Source organism: Rhincodon typus, chromosome 18, assembly GCF_021869965.1.
Source record: "Rhincodon typus isolate 14 chromosome 18, sRhiTyp1.1, whole genome shotgun sequence".
In the NCBI taxonomy this organism is placed as follows: Eukaryota; Metazoa; Chordata; class Chondrichthyes; order Orectolobiformes; family Rhincodontidae; genus Rhincodon; species Rhincodon typus.
The window spans coordinates 25,768,306-25,790,395 of record NC_063349.1 but is presented as its reverse complement, the minus strand read 5'-3'; the positions used below and the strand labels follow the sequence as shown (position 1 = coordinate 25,790,395).

General features: G+C 43.1%; 1 protein-coding gene across 6 annotated transcripts in view; it reads left to right on the top strand.

Annotated features, from left to right (window-relative positions):
* Positions 1 to 338: 338 nt before the first annotated feature.
* Positions 339 to 22,090, top strand: part of LOC109923063 (MANSC domain-containing protein 1) — a 22,454-nt gene continuing 702 nt past the window's right edge. Inside the window, exons 1-6 of one of the 6 annotated variants that reach the window (XM_048607518.1) lie at positions 339 to 491; positions 677 to 760; positions 1,441 to 1,558; positions 7,515 to 7,858; positions 15,051 to 15,194; positions 21,529 to 22,090. The exon at positions 21,529 to 22,090 is cut by the window's right edge and continues 702 nt beyond it. In XM_048607518.1, the coding sequence (XP_048463475.1) occupies positions 7,636 to 7,858; positions 15,051 to 15,194; positions 21,529 to 22,090 (929 nt within the window). In that variant the 5' untranslated portion in view covers positions 339 to 491; positions 677 to 760; positions 1,441 to 1,558; positions 7,515 to 7,635. The other 5 variants (XM_048607517.1, XM_048607514.1, XM_048607515.1 and 2 more) reach the window with 5 other exon arrangements.

Genomic DNA, 22,090 nt, shown 5'->3' with positions numbered 1-22,090 from the left:
TCCCAGATCCCCCAATTATAGCAGATATTTCATTTTCTCAGAATAAACCTAATTTCTGACATTTTCCACTGTTGAAAGCCTTGTAAACTGACCTATTATCCACATTCATAGAGTGGATACATTACTAAAACAGAAACTGCTTTCTCTCAGCCAGCATTGTTCAATGTGCTGTGGGTGAAGCACATGCAAACTCAATTCATAGCGAGCCGTGCAGGTTTGGAGAATGGACAATGAATGTTAGCGAAAATAGTCTGGCATATGTGTATTAATAGAACATTGGCTTAAACTTTATTTGTGACTTCCTAATGCTTTATGATTTGAATTCATAGCACCTATAAGGGACGGGGGAGGAAGCTTGCAAATGTTTTCAGTAAATTGCAGTTATATTAATCGGATCAACTCTGAATCAAGTTGAATGTCAGTCCAACACACCCAAACTCGAGCAGCAATTAAGTTCCACCCAATTTTACAGACGTACAGGAAACTGCTCGGTGAGTCTATCAGTCTGTGCTTGCTCGGATTCCTTTGGTTTTATGTGTTGTTCGCTTTCATGGTGTTTGTTTTCTCAGTAGTGGGATTTTTTTTCATAACGCTTCGCAAGAAGTTTTAACAGCTCGTTGATAATGCCTCGGCAAGTTATTTTAATAAAACTCTCATTTCCTTTGTATGTTTGCAGGGCGCGGACGTCAAGAGTAACTTTGGTAACTTTTCTCCAAGTTGAATATTTTCACTCGTAACTTGACGAGTCGTGGATTGAACGGTACGTTTTCTGAAGTTATTGACTTTGCTGTGAAATGAGCAGCTTGCGCAGTTGTTTTGTCTGTGTAGGGAAAGGGTTGGGAAAGGGTATTATCAGGAAAGGCGGAAAGCAGTGGGTGGGATTGAGGGGCCGAGAGCGGAGCCCAGACTTGGATGTGCAGCACACTTCGACATTGTGTGTCCGTCTCACCGAATGGGAGCTTTGTATTTCTCGAAGAGCCTTTGTATTTTCGCCCGTAACTTTTTGCTCTAACTTCCTGACCGTGCTAAGCCTATTTTTATTCGCATTCGGGTTGGTCGAGCAGTTTGTGGACACGATTGTTCAAACGATGCCTCGCATCACAACATTGGCTAACAGTCTCACTCTCAACAACAAAAACAGAAGTTGCTAGAAAAGCTCAGCAGGTCTGGCAGCATCTGTGAAGGAAAAAAAAAAGTTAACATTTAGGGTTCTGAGGAAGGGTCACCGGTTCTGAAACGTTAACTCTGTTTTTGTTCCTGATTTACAGCATCCTCAGATCTTTCGGTTTTTATTTAGTCTCACTCTCATGTTGCTATAGCATTCAGTGTTTTTGAATACCGGAGTTAGCAGTTTCAGTGTAACCACTGGGCTATGTACTGTGTGATATTTTCTCGAGTGGTGCAGAGTATGTGTAATATTTGCTTTTGTTCTGAATTGAGTATCTAAGACGGGAGTCTGGCCGAGCTTTTAAACAACGGCAACATCACCTCCCTCGCCAAATCTTGAGAACCCTCTCGTGAAAAATTCAACATCCATTAACCGACGACACAAAATGCGGTAGTTGTTGATTTTTAAAAAATAATTATTGCGCTTTAATGCATTGTCTAAGCTAGCATTTATTGTTCATTCCTAATTTCCCTTGAAAAGGTTGTGTAGGTATCCCCGTGGTCCTATTCCAGAATAAGTTCCACAATCCAGCGAAATGAAGAATTGATAGTTCCAAATTAATCTTTGTGAGGAATTTACAGATGGTGGTGTTCCTACGCATTGGCTCCCTTGTTCATTTCAGTGGCAGACGTTGTCCCGGTGATTACTGCAGTGCGTCTTGTAGATGGAATATACTGCAGGCACTGTAGGTCGGTGGTGGAGGGAGAGAGTGTAGTGGATAGGGTGCTGATCAAGTGCTCTTAAATGATGTTGACATTCTTGAGTGTAGTTGGAGTTGCACTTAACTATGTAAATAGGTGTATCCATCATACTTGTGCCTTCAAAAGAGTGGATGGGGTTTGGGGAGTCAGCAGGTGAATTACTTGCCACAATTCTCAGTCTCTGTGGAGTTGGGAACAGTATTGAACATTGTACAATCAGCTGTGAACATCACCACATTTGACTGTATGATGGGAGATAGTCATAATGATGGTGATTGGAATTAGGCGATAACTCTAAATAGCTCATTCAGTGGTATTCTGGGACTGAGACGACTGGTCTCATCAACCATAATTATCTTCCTTTATACTAGGTGTGACTCCAACCAGTGGTGAGCATTTTCCTGATGCCATTGACTTCAGTTTTTCTTGAGCCCTTTGGCACTTCAGTTACTGAAATGCTTTCTAGATAACAACAGGTGTCACACCCACCTTTTCTTCTGGAATTTAGCTTTTTTGTGCATGTCCGGACCAAACCCTAATGAGATTTTGTGCAGGGGGAATCTGGAATAAAAGCAAAAAAGGTTGGAAATGCTCAGAAGATCTGACTGTAAACATGGTGAGAGAAATGCAGTTAACTTTTACATTCTCTGTCATCCATCAGAACTGGGAAATGTTAGAAATGTGTATGGAAGATCTGTGGTAGATTGGAGGGCAGGAGAGGTGAAATGCAAAAAAGCTTTCATGGTTCAAGGCTAAAGGGACAAGTGTGGAAATAAATGTGTTGAGAGGATGTATGACATATAGGATCATGAATAGCTGCTGTCATAAAGGAAGAAAATAAAGAAATAAGAGGGAATGGAGATAAAATTGTTGAATTCAGGCCAGAAGGCTGCAAGGTTATCCATTTGGAAGGTGGGGTGCTGTTCCTCAAAGTTGGAGCAAGGTGGGGAATTAAAATTACAGATGTCTGCAAGTTTGGTGTCATGTTTGTGGATGATGCAGATTTTGTCCTCAATGTTGTCTGCCTGCATGGAGGAAACCGTGTTGTGAACAACAAATAACAGTATACTAAGTTGAAACAAGTAAATTGCTGTTTCACCTGGGAAAATGTTTGGGGCCGATGATGTTGGGAAAGGAGAATGTAAAAGGAATAGGTGTTGCACTTCCTGTATGTGCATGCGAAGGTGCTATGGTACAAGGTGGCCATGCTTGGGGTGGAGGAGAAGTGAATCAGAATATCACGAAGGGAACAGTCTCCAGAATGCTGAAGGGGTAGATGAGGGAAAGGTGTTTGGTAATGGTGGAAATGGTGAAAGAATTTAATGAATGTGAAGGCCAATGAAAAGTAAAGTCAAGTACAGCCACAGCATAATTCTGTATGGGAAGGGAACGGTGAGAGCAGATGTCTGGGAATGGACATGCTCAAAAGCAATTAATTCACACAGTGGAGAGGAATCCTTTGAGGCAAAAAGAATACATATTGAAAATATCACCTTGGAATGTGGCATTGTCAGAAATGACATGACAGAAATGGGAAAGCTGAGAGAATGGAATGAGGTCTTACAAAATTGTGGGAAGTTAGGGAAGAAATTGCAGGGGAGTTAGGGGTCCGTTGCAGAAATATTTGTATCATCTATAACTACAGGTGCCAGAGGACTGGAGAGTGGCTAATGTTGTGCTTTTGTTTAAGAAGGGATGGAAGGAGAAGCCTGAGAACTATCGACCTGTGAATCTGAGTTCAGTGGTAGGTAAGTTGTTGGAGCTGATTCTGAAGGATAGGATTTATGTGCATTTGGAGAGGCAAGGAATGTTTAGGGATAGTCATCATAGTTTTGTGAGAGGGAAATCATGCCTCACAAACTTCATGGAGTTTTTTGAGGAAATAACCAAGAAGATTGATGGGGGCAGTGCGGTACACATTGTTTACTTGGACTTTAGTAAAACCTTTGGCAAGTTTCCACATGGTAGACGAATTAGTGAAGTTGGATCATATGGAATTCAGGATGAGCTTGCCAATTGGATACATAATTGGCTTAACAGCAGGAGACAAAGTGATGGTAGAGGGTTGTTTTTAGGACTGCAGGCCTGTTACCAGTGGTGTTCCACAGGCGTTGGTGCTGGGTCCACTTTTGTTTGTCATTTATTTAAATGATTTAGATGAGAATAGAGAAGGTAAGGTTAGTAAGTTTGTGGATGACCCCAAAATTGGTGGTATAGTGGACAGTGAAGAAGGTTATCCAAGTTTATAAAAAGATCTTCATCAATTGGGTCAATAGGCTGAAGAGTGGCAGATGGAATTTAATTTGGATAAATGCTAGATATTGCATTTTGGTAAAACAAACAAGGGCAGGATTTATAAAATTAAAGGTAGGGTCTTGAGTAGTGTTGTAGAACAGAGAGACGTTGGGGTTCAGGTACATAATTTTTGAGGTTTGCATCACATATAGTTAGAGTGGCTGAGAAGGTATTGTGGACGCTTGCCTTCATTGCTGAGACCTTTGAGTATAGGAGTTGGGACGTCATGTTGAGATTGTGTAGGATATTGGTGAGACCTCTTGTGGAGTACTGTGTCCACTTCTGGTCTCCCCCTGTTACAGGAAGAATATTATTAAGCTGGAGAGGGTGAGGAAGAGATTTACCAGTTTGTTGCTGGGAATGGAAGGTTTGAGTTGTCAGGAGAGGCTAGATAGATTGGGACTTTTTCACTGGAGCACAGGAGGTTGAGAGGTGGCCTGTTAGAGGTTTATAATATCATGAGGGGAATAGATAAGCCGAATGGTGGGTGCCTTTTCTCTAGGGTGGGGGATTTCAAGAGCAGGGGACATATTTTTAAGGTGAGAGAAATATTTTAAAAAGACATGAGGGGCAACCATTTTACAGAGAGAGTGGTTTGTGTGTGATGGATGTGGATACAGTTACAACATTTAAAAGACATTTGAATAAATACATGAATAAAAAATGTTAGGCAGGATATGGACCAAGCGCAGGCAGGTTTAGTTTGGCATTACGGCCAGCATGGATGGGTTGGACCGAAGAATCTGCTTCCATGCTGTATGATTCTATGACTTTATGACTTTAGGTCCTTACAAGAACTCGGATGGAAGAAAGTTTAGACAAGATTTCTGTGGAGCTAATGTGTGTTTATTGAATATTGATTGATAGCCCATCCCCAGAAATCTGAAAAGTTGATGATATCTTGTGTGTAGGAAACACAACAGTAGAAATTGGAAATAGTAAGAACTGCCGATGCTGGAGTCAGAGACAACACAGTATGGAGCTGGAGGAACACAGCAGGCCAGGCAGCGTCAGAGGAGCAGGAAAGTTGACATTTTGGGTCGGAACCCTTGTTTGGAAATGGAGGAGGCGATAGGGAGCTGGGTAATAAATAGGGAGAGGAGGGGTGGAGTTGGGGAAGGTAGGTGGGATGGTGATAGGTGAGTGCAGGTAGGCAGTGGTGGGATTGGTCAGTGAAGTGGAAGGAGCAGATAGGTGGGAGAGAAGATGGACAGGTTATGTCAGGTCAAGGAGACGGGGATGAGAGGGAGGGTTGGTCATGGGATGAGGCCGGGGGTGGGGAGATTTTGAAACTGGTAAAATCCACATTGAGACCATTGGGTTGTAGGCTCCCAAGGTGGACTATGAGGTGCTGCTCCTCCAGTTTCCGTGTGGCGTCATTCTGACACTGGAGGAGGCCCAGGATGGAGCCCAGGGAGTGGGAGGGAGAGTTGAAATGGGAGCCTACAACCCAATGGTCTCAACGTGGATTTTACCAGTTTCAAATCTCCCCACCCTTGGCCTCATCCCATGACCAACCCTCCCTCTCATCCCCACCTCCTTGAGCTGACACAACCTGTCCATCTTCTCTCCCACCTATCCGCTCCTCCCACCTCACTGACCAATCCTCACCACTCCCTACCTGCACTCACCTATCACCATCCCACCTACCTTTCCCAGCCCCACCCCTCCTGTCTCTATTTATTTCTGAGCTACCCTCCCCCTCTCCCATTTCTGAAGAGGAGTCCTGACCAGAAACGTCAACTTTCCTGCTCCTTTGCAGTCTGGCCTGCTGTGTTCCTCCAGCTCCACACTGTGTTATCTAGTAGAAATTGGAAGCAATATTAATAGCACTTTGCAGTTTAGGGCTGGAACAGAAAACAACACCAGTACTTTCATGAGTTTACCAGAAGAGGTTAAGGCGGGTTCTGAATTGGAATAAGAAATGTTTCACATATTTCAGGAAATGACAGATTTAATAGGACCTTTATTCCCGAAAGAAAACGTTTCATTTAGAGAAAGTAAGTGAAGTTGAAGGATACAAAGCCCAGATAAGCAGGAGACAAATTGAAAGGATTTTCAATCACTCAGACAAACCTGATGGGGGCTGGAGGCATAAGAGGGATCAAGGGCCATGATAAATTGGACATGACTAAGGGCAGAAAACTGTTCAAAGTTGAAGAGCTACAGCCATGGATGGGGAGTGGGAAGAGATAGGGCATGGGGGCAGGGATGGGAAATAGAGATCAGAAGAAGTCATTTCTGAGGCTAAAATGATTAGTTTACCAGGGTGTTTCTGTCAAATCTTGGGAAGTATGTAGAAGCAGCTTCTCATTATTGGGGAACTGGGAGGGAAGATCTCCAGGGGAGATGAAGTCAGTGACAGAGTTGGCTTGATGTTTGGTTCTGAGGTTATTGTCCAGGGGAAGATGAGGTATCAGAGTGTTGGCATTCAGCCTTGATCGGAGGAAGTGAGTACTCCAAACTGGCAAGGGTAGAAGCAGTGTACATTCTTTTTGAAGGGATTGAAATGGGAGCAAATCCAAAGCATGATGCAGACAGTTATAGATATTGGAGAGTAGTAAAAGAAAAGGGTCTAATTTAAAGGTGGGCTGAGATAATATCAAGCCATTGTGTCACAACCCTGTTGGGGATGGTGCACTGGAAATAAAGCTCCTCTATTCCACGAGTCATCACAAAGGTGTAGTGTGACCAATTTAATGTCTAGAATGGTTAATGCCTGACTGTTACTACTATTAAGATAAAAGAAACTCAGATTTTAAATCCAAGGATGGACAAATCAGATGAGACAAACAGTCTTTTCAGCAATATCATGGATGAGGAACATAAAGAAGATGACGCAAAGTCTGTCAATCCGAGTCCAATCCAAAAGGGGAAATGAGGTTACTTTCTTATAGTTGTACATTGGTTTTTGGCAATGGTATCCCATTGTTGTTGACTGTGGCAATCCTTAATTCAGTAATTGCTCAGTTGACTTAGATCTTGGCTTGAATTTACAGGTTTTTTGTTCAAGCTCTTTGAGCACTATGCCTTACACTTACAGTCAGTGAGAGTGAGCAATTTTGGCTAGAGTGAAAAGTCTGAATCCCAACTGCTTTTTCTCCTCTCAATTCTGTCAAACATCCACTTATAACCAATCTAAACACTGGTACTGGGCAGTCACTTTTAAATGGCAGCTGTTTAACCTTGTGCTTCAAAATGTTTCAGTATTTTGGTCAGCAAAGTATATTGAAAAAGTTTGATATAAATTGTTCAGATTATTGGTAAAGCTTTACAGCCACTTTTAGGTCATTTGAATCATGTATGATTTAAAAATGACATGTTAATCCTTCTTTTTTACAAATTTACAGGACTTGATTTCCACTGCTTTTGAAAGCACTGCATTCTCCAAAATATCTAACATTCTGTGTTACTGCACCTAATGCGTGCACAATCATTGTCAATTAAGTGCCTGAGAATTTGTAAGTCAGTATGCTTTGGCGTCACAGTGGATCATTGCTATTGTTGCTCTTGGCGATACTTACAAACCACAGCAGTCTATTGCAAGAGTCCAAGTGCACTTTCTCAAATACCATGGATACCATAATTGACATAAAAATTGCCCTAATGAAAGGGCTGAAAAGCTTGGAACCTTTCCACACAGACAGCTTGGAGGAGTGCCATAATAAGTGCTGTACTGACCCACCTTTCATAGGTAAGCAATGATTTGTTAAGGTATTTGATATTGTATGATATATCAGTTTCTACATGTCAAACAAACTTCCAAAATATGCAAATATTCTTGTGTTTGAATAGCAGTAAAGTAACATTGTTCACTGACAAAAACAACTTCTGGGTTAGCTAAAATTATTGCTAAGAAAAATTGAAAGCTACCATCCTCACTTGTGCCTTATTTTGAGGATAATGTCTACCCCGAGTTATGAGCTTCTGCCATTGGTCTTCGTGTGGTTGACCAGACTGAATCTTGACTCGCAAAACTTTGGGCACAAGGGACAAGGCGCCCCATGAGATAGTGGGATTCAGAATATGGGAATTATTTTTGTTTCGCTCCTCCCACCACTGCTCTGCCTCATCATTAAGTTGTTACCCAAAGCATGAGGCACCTTGTTGGACAAGTTGTCACTATTATGAACAACTGGTAGCAAGGTCTTCAATTATTAATGTCAATGCTGCCTTGCTCCAAGGACAGCCTCTGACTATCCTTGAACCATTAGTTTTACCCTCCTGTGGATGATTAGTTGTTTGAAATTTGAGAAGACCGGACCTAAAAGGGGCCTTCTGGCCGTCAGCTTTCCTGCTCCTCTGATGATGCCTGGCCTGCTGTGTTCCTCCAGCTCCACACTTTGTTATCTCTGACTACAGCATCTGCAGTTCTTGCTATCTCCCTAAAGGGGGCTAAAATTATTTCAGAGATAGTAGGAACACCTTGTTATCTCAGATCTGATGGCTGCTTAGCCTGCTGTGTTCATCCAGCTCTACACCTTGTTATCCCTAAAGGGGGCAGCAGTTTTTGGTGATCTGGGCAATGTGTCCAGTACATCAGAGTTGATTTTGCAGGAATTTAGTCTGAATGCATGTGGAACTGGCTTCAGGAAGGACGTCAGCATTGGTTTGCTGCATTCTCCCATTAAATCTGGAAGATGTAGTGAAAGCATTGATGGAATTTCTTGAAAGTTCTTATGTTTCACTGCAGCAGGATCTTGTGATAACAAAAGCTGTAAATACCAAGTCTTTCTTTGGCTTGTGGAAGTCTTTGTTGCCAGACACTCTTTTTCCTTGTTTGGAAAGACTGAGGTGGTGCTGCTTTTTGAGAAAGGTGACTGCCAAGGTATGGGAAATACTCAACATATTCCAGAGCATTTTCAACAAATATAGGGGTGGAATATTTAGCTCACTTGATGGGGTGATATGAGTTTTGCTTTGGTAATATCTGAGTACAAGGCATTTTTTTTGTCTGCAGAATTGAAGATTTCAAAAAGTGGCTTTCAAACCTGGTGCAAAGTGGGCAACAGCATTGCAGTCAGCTACAAAGTGTAGACCATGTATGTCCCTAGTAGTCTTTTTAGTTTTGTCATGGCAACAACTGAGATTAAAGAGTTTTCCATCTAAATGGTGTTATCTAGAGGGAAGTTGATCTTTTGAAGTGAATAGACACTATCAAGTAGATTTTAACGAATGTAAGACCTAGGCTAGTAAAATCTTTCACAACTAAGCTGGGAAAAGTGTGCTAATAGTCATGCCCCATTGCTCCATAAGTTGTTACAAAATGTATAAAAATTCGAATGACATCACCAAAATGACCAATTTGTCTGGCTGCCTGTTCACCAGGACAAAAGCAAACCACACCAGGTCTCATTAGTAACAGTTAAACAAAGGCTATTTATTGTAATGCTTAACTTTAACAAGAACAGTAAAAAGAAAAGATTTCTAATTTTTGTATCTTAAATTATACCCCTTCAACCTCCCAAAAATGTACACACCCATTCACAATTAAGATCGACAAAAGACAACTGGCTTAATGTATGTATCATAGGTGGAAGAAAGTATAGAGCCGGTAAACAGAATTCCAAAGATCAAAAATAAGAGATAACTAGGTGTAGAGCTGGATGAACACAGCAGGCCAAGCAGCATCAGAGGAGCAGGAAAGCTGATGTTTCGGGCCTAGACCCTTCTTCAGAAATGGGGGAGGGGAAGGGGGTTCTGAAATAAATAGGGAGAGAGTGGGAGGCGGATAGAAGATGGATAGAGGAGAGGATAGGTGGAGAGGAAACAGACAGGTCAAAGAGGCTGGGATGGAGCCAGTAAAGGTGAGTGTAGGTGGGGAGTTAGGGAGGAGATAGGTCAGTCCAGGGAGGACGGACAGGTCAAGGGGGCGGGATGAGGTTAGTAGGTAGGAGATGGGGGTGGGGCTTGAGGTGGGAGGAGGGGATAGGTGGGAGGAAGGACAGGTTAGGGAGGCGGGGACAAGCTGGGCTGGTTTTGGGATGCGGTTGGGGGAGGGGAGATTTTGAAGCTTGTGAAGTCCACATTGATACCATTGGGCTGCAGGGTTCCCAAGCAGAATATGAGTTGCTGTTCCTGCAACCTTCGGGAGGCATGGTTGTGGCACTGCAGGAGGCCCAGGATGGACATGTCGTCTGAGGAATGGGAGGGGGAGTTGAAATGGTTCGCGACTGGGAGGTGCAGTTGTTTAGTGCAAACCGAGCGTAGGTGTTCCACAAAGCGGTCCCCGAGCCTCCACTTGGTTGACCCGATGTAGAGGAGGCCACAACGGGAACAGCGGATGCAGTATACCACATTAGCAGATGTGCAGGTGAACATCTGCTTGTTGTGGAAAGTCTTCTCGGGGCCTGGGATGGGGGTGAGGGGGGAGGTGTAGGGGCAGGTGTAGCACTTCCTGCGCTTGCAGGGAAAAGTGCCGGGTGTGGTGGGGCTGGAGGGGAGTGTGGAGCGGACAAGGGAGTCACGGAGAGAGTGGTCCCTCCGGAAAGCAGATAAGGGTGGGGAGGGAAAAATGTCTTTGGTGGTGGGGTCAGATTGCAGATGGCGGAAGTGTCGGAGGATGATGTGTTGGATCCGGAGGTTGGTGGGGTGGTATGTGAGGACGAGGGGGATTCTGTTTTGGTTGTTATTGCAGGGAGGGGGTGTGAGGGATGAGTTGCGGGAAATGCGAGTGACACGGTCGAGGGCGTTCTCGATCACTGAGGGGGGGAAGTTGCAATCCTTGAAAAACAAGGACATCTGAGATGTATGGGAGTGGAATGCCTCATCCTGGGAGCAGATGCGGCGGAGGCGAAGGAATTGGGAATAGGGGATGGCATTTTTGCAGGAGGGTGGGTGGGAGGAGGTGTATGCTAGGTAGCTGTGGGAGTCGGTGGGCTTGAAATGGATATCGGTTTCTAGGTGGTTGCCAGAGATGGAGACAGAGAGGTCCAGGAAGGAGAGAGAGGTATTAGTGATGGTCCAGGTGAACTTAAGGTTGGGGTGGAAGGTGTTGGTGAAGTGGATGAACTGTTCGAGCTCCTCGTGGGAGAGAGGATGCTGTTTGCAGACTGGATGTTTTCACTCTGCTGCTTTTTAGCACATACTTTTTGTTCTGAGGAAGGGTCACCAGACCCGAAACATTAACTCTGTTTTTTCCTTTACAAAGGCTGCCAGACCTGCTGAGCTTTTCTGGCAACTTTGTTTTTGTTCCACTTTTTAACACCCTGCAGCTGAACCAGTCAGCAAGTTGTTGCCAGGCAGAATTTTCTTGAAAGATTCTCGGTATCATTTGGTTTCAACTTTCTCTCCTTTTGTTTCCAAAAAGCAACATGTGGCACAGCCTAACAACGTGCAACACTTGTTTTTCAAGTTGCATAACTTCCTTGTTTTTCATTTAAAGCAGTCCAACTTCCAGTTCAGTGTATGGTCCAAAAAATTGAAAACTGTGACTTCTTTCAAAAGAGAAAATGCTGTTAATACTTAGTAGGTCAGGGAGCATGTGTGGAGATAGACAGGGAGTTAATGTTTCAGGTTAATTCTGTCTGTCTGCCTTGCACAACAGAAGCAAAATGGGGGATGTTGGTATGGTGGTGATGTCACTGGACTAGCAATCCACACTCTGGCTAATGCTGTGGAGACATGGGTTCAAATCCCAACCACAGCAGCTGGTATTTGAATTTGATGATTACATTTTGAAAAACGTTCATCTTAGTAATGGTGACCGTGAAATTATCATAAAATCCCTTTTGGTTTTTAAGAGAACCGTGACTACGCAGGAAAGCTGTAAGGTGATGGGGAATGACAGGGCAGCCAATCAGGGTAAGGTTTGACCAATGACTGATCGAGTGCCAGGAAGTTACCATCAGCACAGGATAGAGGAGATGGCTTCAGCTTCACCAGGAAATAAAATCAGAGACTTTTCCATGTAGTCAAAGGTTGATTGATAGTCAGATTTTATCAGTATGAGTAAGTTTATCAAGGTGTATTCAGTTAAGGCCAAGTAAAACAATGTTGAGGCATGGCAACGCAGCTCAGTTGTGTGGAATGCATGTCCTGTAGGTTGTAGGAAATCATGAACACTAAAAATAAAAGCACAGAGGAATGTGGCAAGTTGGATTACAATCGGCTCAGCAACAGAAACAAAGAGAGTTTTTGTGAATAGAATGCTTTTTCCAGTGGTATTTCACAGGGCTTGGTGTTGGTTCTTTGCTATTTGTTGTTTGATTTTGTCTTAAATATTGCAGGCATGGTGGGTAATTTGCAGATCACACAAACATTGGCTGTTTAGTTAATAGTCAAGAAAATATTTTTTGACTCCTGAATAATATCAATGGTTTGTTTGAGCAGGCAGAAGTGTGACAAAAAAAATTCAGTTCCAGAGAAATGAGGTAATGCATTTGGGGAAGGCAATCAAAACAAGGGAAAACACCATTAATGGGAGGATATTGAAATGGATAGAGGAAGTCAACACTTGAAGTGCATGCCCACTGGTTCTTGAAGGTGTCAGGACAGTTGGGTAAGATGATGAAGACTTCCTGACGATTTCTTGCCTTTACTGGACAAGGTATAGAGTGGAAAAGCAGGAATGGAATGCTGGAACTGCATAAAATGGTGCTTAGGTCACAGCTAGAATTCTGGTTGTTACATTAAAGGAAAGACATAAGCAGTCTGAAGAGAGTACAGAGGAGATTTACAAGATATTGCCCGGGCCTGAAAATTGCAGCTATGACGGAATATTGGATAAACTTAACTAAGGTGTACAAAATTATAAGGAGCTTAAATGGGAAAGACCTGCATCTCCTATAGCTAAAGGAGAAGAATATACCATTTGTCCAAAGGGATATGGAAGGCAGAGCAATCAGATTTCTGCATGTGGATACCACCAAATTACTCAGAATTGTCAATTTTTTGGATCCATGTATCTGCGCCCCTTGTGAAAAGTAGTGAAGATCTGAAAATGTAAATTATCGTTCTGGAATTTTTGCTTGGTTGCACTGGATTTTTTAAAGCAATTTGTCAAAACTGGTGTAAACTGCTGCAAAGAGTTGTGGAATCAAATTACATTCCATGCAACTAGAGTTTTCACAATTTATTGCATTACTTGCAAAACCATTGTAGTAGTACCAGACTGTGCCACCCGTACCATTGGAAGTTTCTATGAATAATACTCACTGGTGGATCTCTGAAAAAGTTCTAAAAGTTACTAAGAAACTGGTGCCTGTGCCAACAGATAATGAAAACTATTTAAGTCATTTCATGTCACTTAAAATCAGGCTACCCACAGGTAGTGAATTGTCACTGTGATTAAAAGGTTTACATCTTATGTTTTACCTCCTGCTCAGCTGTATTAAATAAATTGGGTCCAGTTATCGTTCTTAAATAGATCAAGGAATATCTTAAAGTAAATTAGTTTTTAAAGCAAAAGTTTCAAAACGCTGCCCAATTTGAGCTAGTTTGTGGCAAAACTTTTAGAGCTTGGTGTTGGGGGAGGGAGGAGGTGAGCAAGAACATTTTGTGCAGTTACAATTTGCACCAGAGTGGAAACTACACCCCACTATACAAGTTCTCTAAATAATGAACTATCTATAAGAAAGATACCATTTGGCATTGATCCAGTAAGTTGCCCTTACAGTTTCTTTTTTCACATTTTTTAACACTAATTTCATTTAGGAAATGTATCATGAAAATGCATTTCTAAAAAAAGGAAAAATTTTCACCAATTCCATCAATTTTGATTTGTTAGTGGAATAACTTGATGCAGTGATTCAAAAAGTGAATTCAAAAATAACGTACGTTCAAAATGCACTCTGGACATATAACCTTGTGTAAAATAAAAGTAAAATCGCCACGGTCCTACCAGACCATAGGACTGCTCTCTGAGAGATAACTTGGTAATGTTTTAACCTGAGGGTCATCTTGCCTCAGGCAAGGGGAGAGGTTGAGAAGGAGAATCCTTCATTTGGTGCGGGAATTGGATCCACACTGTTACCATTGCTGTGTATTGCAAACTGACCATCTGGCCAACTGACCCCGTCCCCCCCAGTAACCTGTGTACCATCCTGACAAGGAGCAGCACCACAGGATATACCCATTGACCTCCACTTGGGATTTTGTGAAGTGTACTGGGTGAACCATGTGTCCTGTCTACTCTACTCAGAATCAGTTGGCAATTAATACAAAGAAGGTCCCAAAAGGATTTCATTCTGGAGGGCTGGGAGTGGGAGCTATACTCAACCCTACCCCACAAATGGTGAGTAGCTATCAGCTCAGACATGTCATCCCCTAATCCATCCTACCCTGTGACCTATCTGCAACTAATGCCAATGTTTCAGCTGGTTGCCATCCCATGCCCAGTCGTGGCAAACTGCATTGAGACTCGCACAGTTCATTGGTTAGATTCAACTGTTGACTAGAACTAAAATCTACCTAGAAACTTTGATATATTCTACTGGTTGCTTGTACAACAGCCATTGGGTCAAAATCCTGGAACTCCCTCCCTAATTATATTGTGACCATTTGCAGCAAATGGACTTCAGCAGTTCAAGAAGGCAGCTCCCCAACATGTTCTGAAAGGAAATTAGGGATAGGCAATATATGTTGGCCAAACTAACGATGCCCACATTCCATGAATTAACTTCTTAAAAAGTCAAAATCTAGTGTAATAATTCCAATGGTTCCTGGCCAACTTTCATCTCCAAATCTTAAAATGACAGATAATGGTTTAGCGTGTTCTCTGTTAGAGACTCAGAAAATGTAGATTATTTACTGTTTTGGTCTGATATTCTACCACAGGCTTCGTTTGCTCTGCTTACCTTAATAGATCAGAGTGCTATGGATTCGTTTAAATGACACAGATGTTTGGTGTACTAAACATTCTTTTTTTTTCTGTTTTTAAATGGAAGGAGAAAACAATCTGTGCAATTTTATGACGTTTGATCCAAGAAATAATTCATCCTTTCAAAATTGCTACCTTTTCTACTGTCCAAACAAAGATGCTTGTCCATTGATGTCTTCAGAAGGGTTCGTAAGCCACTTTATACAAAGAGGTAACTTTATCATTTAGTTCTTATAGGCTACCGTCTAATTTAATGTGTGAAGTTTAATTTTTAAGACAAATTTGCTTGTATCTAAATGTCTTACATCTGAATGCAAGCCAGAGTAAAAATAATTAATTGAGGAAGGGATGAGGAGAGCTGACCCAGATAAATTGGAATCAAAGATTAGGAAGGGAACAATTGACTACCTTTTAAAGAGGGGATATCTCCAGTACAGTGAAGATAACATTCACATGAGGGAAAAGTTTGGATATACAAATCTAGAGTTCCCTGAATGATAAATACACAGAGTAAAGTGAAGTAGAAAAAGGATGCATGTAGAAGATTCCAGGTGGAGAACACAATTGAAACCTAGGCTCCATTTAGGAAGTTCAGAGCAGATGTGGGGAAAAAATACGAAAGGCAGGACAGATTATGAAAAGAGATGGACATCTAACGTACAAAGGCATCCTGAATTCTACTTGGCATATTAATAGTGAAAGGGTGATGAAAGGAGGGGCGAGGCTGATTAGAGACCTAAAAGGAATTATAGGGGACATAGCTGAGGTACTCTATGATTACTGTATATACTCGAGTAAAAGTTAATCTCACTGTAAAAGATGACCCCTATTTTTGGCCAAAAAGTCTTGAATTTTCCACATATCTCCTTTGTCTTCACTGAGAAAGAAGATATTGATCAGGTCAGTATAGAAGAGAGGTAATTAAAGCTGTAAATGGGCTAAAAGTTGATGGTGAAAAGCAATGGATATTTATATTTGCTGAGCCACCAGGATCAGATGAGACGCAGCCAGGATACAGAGGGACATGAAAGTGAACATTGCAGAGGTACTGGCAATTTCTCAAATTTCTTTAGGTCCAGCTTGGTGCCAGATGATTGGAGAGTTCATGAAAGGGTGCATGGGTAAGCTCAGTAAGTACAGACTTGGCGGTTTAACCTTGGTGACAGGGAAGCCTATTAAATGATAACCTGGGACAAATTAACAGTCGCTTGGGCAAATGCAGATAAATTAAACAATGCCAACATGAATATGTTCTGGGAAAAATGTGTTTAACTAATTTGTTTGAGCTTTTGAGAAGATAAGTGTTATTGTAGGAAATGCAGACAACGTGGGGTACAAAGATTTCTAAAGCACATTTGATAAAGTACCACATAGCAAACTTGTCAGCCAATTAGACCTAATGGGATAAAAGGGACCAGGGCAACAGGGATATGAAATTGACTGAGTGACAGGAAAGAGAGATTAATAGTGAACATTGTTTTTCAGACTGAAGGAAGGCTTATAATGCAATTCCCAGTTTCATTTTGGGGTCCCTGCTTTCTTTGATAAATATTAATGACCCAGACTTGGGTGTGCCAGGAACAGTGTCAAAATTTGTGGATGACACAAACTTGGAAGTATTGTGACCTGTGATATAATGTTTAACTTTCAATAGGACATAGACAGGCTGGCATAATGGATGGACAAGAGGCAAAAGAAATGTGAAATGAATCATTTCAGTAGAAATAACAAGGAGAGGCATCATTAAACAAAAGATACAATTGTAAAGCCAGAGTAGATGCAGAGGGATCAAATCACTAGTCGAAGCATGCAAGACAAGTTGAGAAAATGCTTATTCAAACATGCAGGATTCTTTGAACAGATCTAGTAACTCAAGACTGGGCATCTGTGAGGCACTATGGGCTATCAACAGCAACAGAACTGTACTCCAGCACAATCTGTAACCTCATGGCCTGGCATATCGTCAACTCAACCATTACCATCAATTCAGCGGACCAGCCCTAGTTCAATGGAGAGTGCAGGAGGGTATGCCAGAATTAGCACCAGGCATGTCTCAAAATGAAGTGTCAAACCGGTGAAGCTGCCAAACAGGACTACTTGCACGCCAGACAGCATAAGCAGCAAATGATAGACAGCTCAGTGATCCCACAACCAACAGATCAGATCTAATCTCCACAGTTCTGCCACATCCAGTCATGAATTCCCATCCTCAATGATGGAAGAGACCAACAATACAAAAGATAATTCTTAAGTATTTGCATCAATCTTCAGCCAGAAGTGCTGAGTGGATGATCCATCTCCAGCTCCTCCAGTTGTCCCCAGCATCATTGAGACCAGTCTTCAGCCAATTCGATTTACTCCACATGATATCAAGAAACAGTTGGAAGCACTAGATACTGCAAAGGCTATGGGCCCTGACAACATTCCTTCAACAGTACTGAAGACTTGTGCTCCAGAACTTGTCACTGCCCTAGCCCAGCTGTTCCAGTACAGTTTCAACACTAGCATCTACCCAACAATATGGAAAATAGCCCAGGCATGTCCTGTACACAAAAAGCAGGACAAATGCAACCTGGCCAATTACTACCCCATTAGTCTACTCTCGATCATCAGTAAAGTGATGGAAGGTGTCATCAACAGTACTATCAAGCAGCACTTGCTTAACAATAACCTGCTCAGTGACGTCCAGTTTGTATTCTGCCAGAAATACTGAGCTCCTGACCTCATTACAGCCTTGGTTCAAACATGGACAGAAGAGCTGAATTCCAGAGGTGAGGTGAGAGTGACAGCCCTTGACATCAAGGCTGCATTCGATCGAGTGTGGCATCAAGGAGCCCTAGCAAAACTGGAATCAATGGGTATCGGGGCAAACTCTCTGGTGGTTGGAGTCATACCTGGCACACAGGAAGATGGTTGTGGTTGTTGGAGGTCAATCATCACAGCTCCAGGACATCTCTGCAGGAGTTCCTCAGGGTAGTGTCCTAGGCCCAGACATCTTCAGCTGCTTCATCAATGACCTTTTGCTCTGGTGTGAGGTCGGAAGTGGGGATGTTCGCTGATGATTGCATAATATTCAGCACTGTTCATGATGACTCGGATACTGGAGTGGTCCATGTTCACATACAACAAGATCTGGATAATATGCAGGCTTGGGCTGACAAGTGGCAAGTAACATTGGTGCTACACAAATGCCAGGCAATGACCATCCCAAAAAAGAGATAATCGAACCATTGCCCCTTGTCCTTCAATGGTGTTACCATCACTGAATCCCCCACTATTCACATCCTGAGGGGTACTATTGGCCAATTCCCAATTGAAACTTGATTGAACTCACCGCATAAACGCACTGACCACAACAGCAGGTCAGAGTATAGAGTCATACAGCACTGAAACAGACCCTTCAGTTCGACCAGTCCATACCAAACTTAATCCCAAACTAAACTAGTCCTACCTGCCTGCTCCTGGCCCATATCCCTCCAAACCTTTCCTATTCATGTACTTACCCAAATGTCTTTTAAACGTTGTAATTGTACCTACCCCATTCCACAAACAAACCACCCACTGTGGAAAAAAAAATCTGCCTCTCATGTCTTTTTTAGAATCTCTCTCCTCTCACTTTAATAATGTGCTCCCTAATCTTGAAATCCCCCATCCTAAGGAAAAGACAACCACCATTAAGTCTATCTATACCCCTCATTATTTTATAAACTTCTATAAAGCCACCTCTCAACCTCCTGTGCTCCAGTGAAAAAAGTCCCAGCTATCCAGCCTCTCGTTTAACTCATACCTTCTATATCTAGCAACATCCTGGCAAGTAACTCACTTCTTGATTTCCTAACGTCTGTCTGTCATCTACAAGGCACAAATGTAGAGTATGATGGAATACTTACCACTTTCCTGGATGGCAGCAGCTCCAACAACATTCGAGAAGCTTGACACCGTTCAGGACAAAGCAGTCGCTTGATTGGCACCACATCCACTCCCTCCACCACCATCGCTCCACAGTAGTAGTGTGTACTATCTACAAGATACACTGCAGAAATTCACCAAAAATCCTTAGACAACACCTTCCTAACCCCCTTGCATCTAGAAAGATCGGGGAACAGATACATGGGAATACCACCACCTGCAAATTCCCCTCCGAGCCAGTCAGCATCCTGACTTGGAAGTATATTGTTGTTCCTTCACTGTCACTGGGTTAAAAACCTAGAATTCACTCCCTGAGGGCAATGTGGGTCTACCGACAGCATACAATCTGCAGAGGTTCAAGAGGGCAAATCACCAACACCTTCTGAAGGGCATCTGGGACAGATAATAAGTGCTGGACTGCCAGTGATGTCTGTATCGCACGAGTGAATTAAAAAATAATGTTCCATCTGTAAGCTGATGGCACTCTGCTTTACTGCACTACGATCTCTGCATTTCCTTGATTTGTTGTCTGATGTCTTACACGAACTGCAATTTTCTCCAGTAAATGGGAAGCCACAAACTCCATTGCATCATCACTTGTTCCACGCCCTGAGTTCCACCATGCCTCAGGGTTTCTTCCTCTCAAAGATACTCAAAGATATCTGTAAACACTGGCCAGCCTCCAGTTCCTTGCACAGGTGGGCCTAATCTCTTAATGCTGCTGGGTTTGGATCATGTCAAAAGCAAGAAACTAAGTTGACTGTAATGCCATTCGAAATCCATCAATTTGAGAGCTAATGTGGCATAGAATACAAAGTAAACCCTGTACCTTTTCACTGCAAAGATTTAATTCCCATCCTAAACCATGTCCTCTGTCATTGGATCATGCGCCATTCCTCTATCAGGCATATTGCTTGAGTTCTTGCAATGTATAGTGCAGGATCTTGAGCACACAGCATGAGTTTTCCAGTACTGATGGATAAGTAATGGGGCCTTAGATCTATTCCAAATCTAAACTCCTTACTAAGTCTATTGTTGTCAATCTCTCGGGTAATTCTGACATTAAAATAATCAGGCCATCTTGATCTAGATGAGGCTTTATTCCGAAAGTTGGGATGGGAGATGAGAAATTGCACAATTCAGTACTTGAATACCCAAATTGCATCGGCTTTATCATAGCTGGAAGAGTTCTCTGTAACTGTTATTTCAAATGGGAGTCTCACAGCCTGCAGAAAAAGGAAGACCTTTTTATCCAATCAGTTTTGCATGAATTTGAACTCAGAGAACTGTGTGAACCCATCATATCATCACCTCAATCTTATCTCAGTGACACGCAATGTGGGTGGATTGCTACCTAAAACTCTTCAATTCACAAAGTTACCATATTTCAACATTTTGTAGCAAAAATGCAGAATTTTTTCTACTCGAGATAGTAGGAACTGCAGATGCTGGAAAATCTGAGATAACAAGGTGTAGAGCTGGATGAACACAGCAGGCCAAGCAGCATCATAGGAGCTGGAAGGCTGACGTTTCGGGCCTAGACCCTTCATCAGAAACGGGGGAGGGGAAGGGGGTTCTGAAATAAATAGGGAGAGAGGGAGAGGTGGATAGAAGATGGATAGAGGAGAAGATAGGTGGAGAGGAAACAGACAGGTCAAAGAGGCGGGGATGGAGCCAGTAAAGGTGAGTGTAGGTGGGGAGGTAGGGAGGAGATAGGTCAGTCCAAGGAGGACGGACAGATCAAGGGGGCGGGATGAGGTTAGTAGGTAGGAAATGGGGGTGCGGCTTGAGGTGGGAGGAGGGGATAGGTGAGAGGAAGAACAGGTTAGGGAGGATGGGACTGGTTTTGGGATGCGGTAGGGGGAGGGGAGATTTTGAAGCTTGTGAAATCCACATTGATACCATTGGGCTGCAGGGTTCCCAAGCGGAATGTGAGTTGCTGTTCCTGCAACCTTCGGGTGGCATCGTTGTGGCACTGCAGGCGGCCCAGGATGGACTTGTCGTCTGAGGAATGGGAGGGGGAGTTGAAATGGTTTGCGACTGGGAGATGCAGTTGTTTATTGCGAACCAAGCGTAGGTGTTCTGCAAAGCAGTCCCCGAGCCTTCGCTTGGTTTCCCTGATGTAGAGGAGGCCACAACAGGAACAGCGGATGCAGTATATCACATTAGCAGATGTGCAGGTGAACATCTGCTTGATGTGGAAAGTCTTCTTGGGGCCTGGGATGGGGGTGAGGGAGGAGGTGTTGGGGCAGGTGTAGCACTTCCTGCGCTTGCAGGGAAAAGTGCCGGGTGTGGTGGGGCTGGAGGGGTGTGTGGAGCGGACAAGGGAGTCACGGAGAGAGTGGTCCCTCCGGAAAGCAGATAAGGGTGGGGAGGGAAAAATGTCTTTGGTGGTGGAGTCGGATTGCAGATGGCGGAAGTGTCGGAGGATGATGCGTTGGATCCGGAGGTTGGTGGGGTGGTAAGTGAGGACGAGGGGGTTTCTTTTTTGTTGTTATTGCGGGGACGGGGTGTGAGGGATGACTTGCGGGAAATGCGGGAGACACGGTCGAGGGCGTTCTTGACCACTGAGGGGAGGAAGTTGCGGTACTTGAAAAACGAGGAAATTTTTTCTACTGTCTTCTTTTTGCTCCTAGATCTTGTGAGTATGAAGGAATTGAAAGAAAGACTTTCTGACAGAGAGGAACAATTATCAGATCATGGAACTTCTGCTGATCAGCTCAACAACCCAATATCTAATCTTGCTTCTACCCCAATAAACACTCATCGGTTACCTACAGTCACTACTGTTCAAAAGGCTACAGTGCAGCCAGTCACTTTCTCCACCCATCCAACAGTTTCCACTTTCTCAGCGGCTACCAAAAAGTTAACCATAACAAGATCTCCCAGAGTGTCAATGGTAGCAACGTTGCTCCGAACCACTCACTCATGGACTAATGACAAATCAAAGACATCTACTGTTCTTCCAACTACCCAATCAATAACAGCCTCTGCCTTCCTAGCCAATCTGCCATTGACTTCTACACAGTTAACAAGAACAAATCACCTGACTCCACTCTCGAGGAATAAAATCCAGCCAATGGCAACCACCACTGTCCCACAAATTCGCCCAAACACTACCACTCAGGCAACTACCCTCCCAGTCACCACTCTTCGGACAACTACCCTCCCAGTCACCACCCCTCAGACAACAACTAC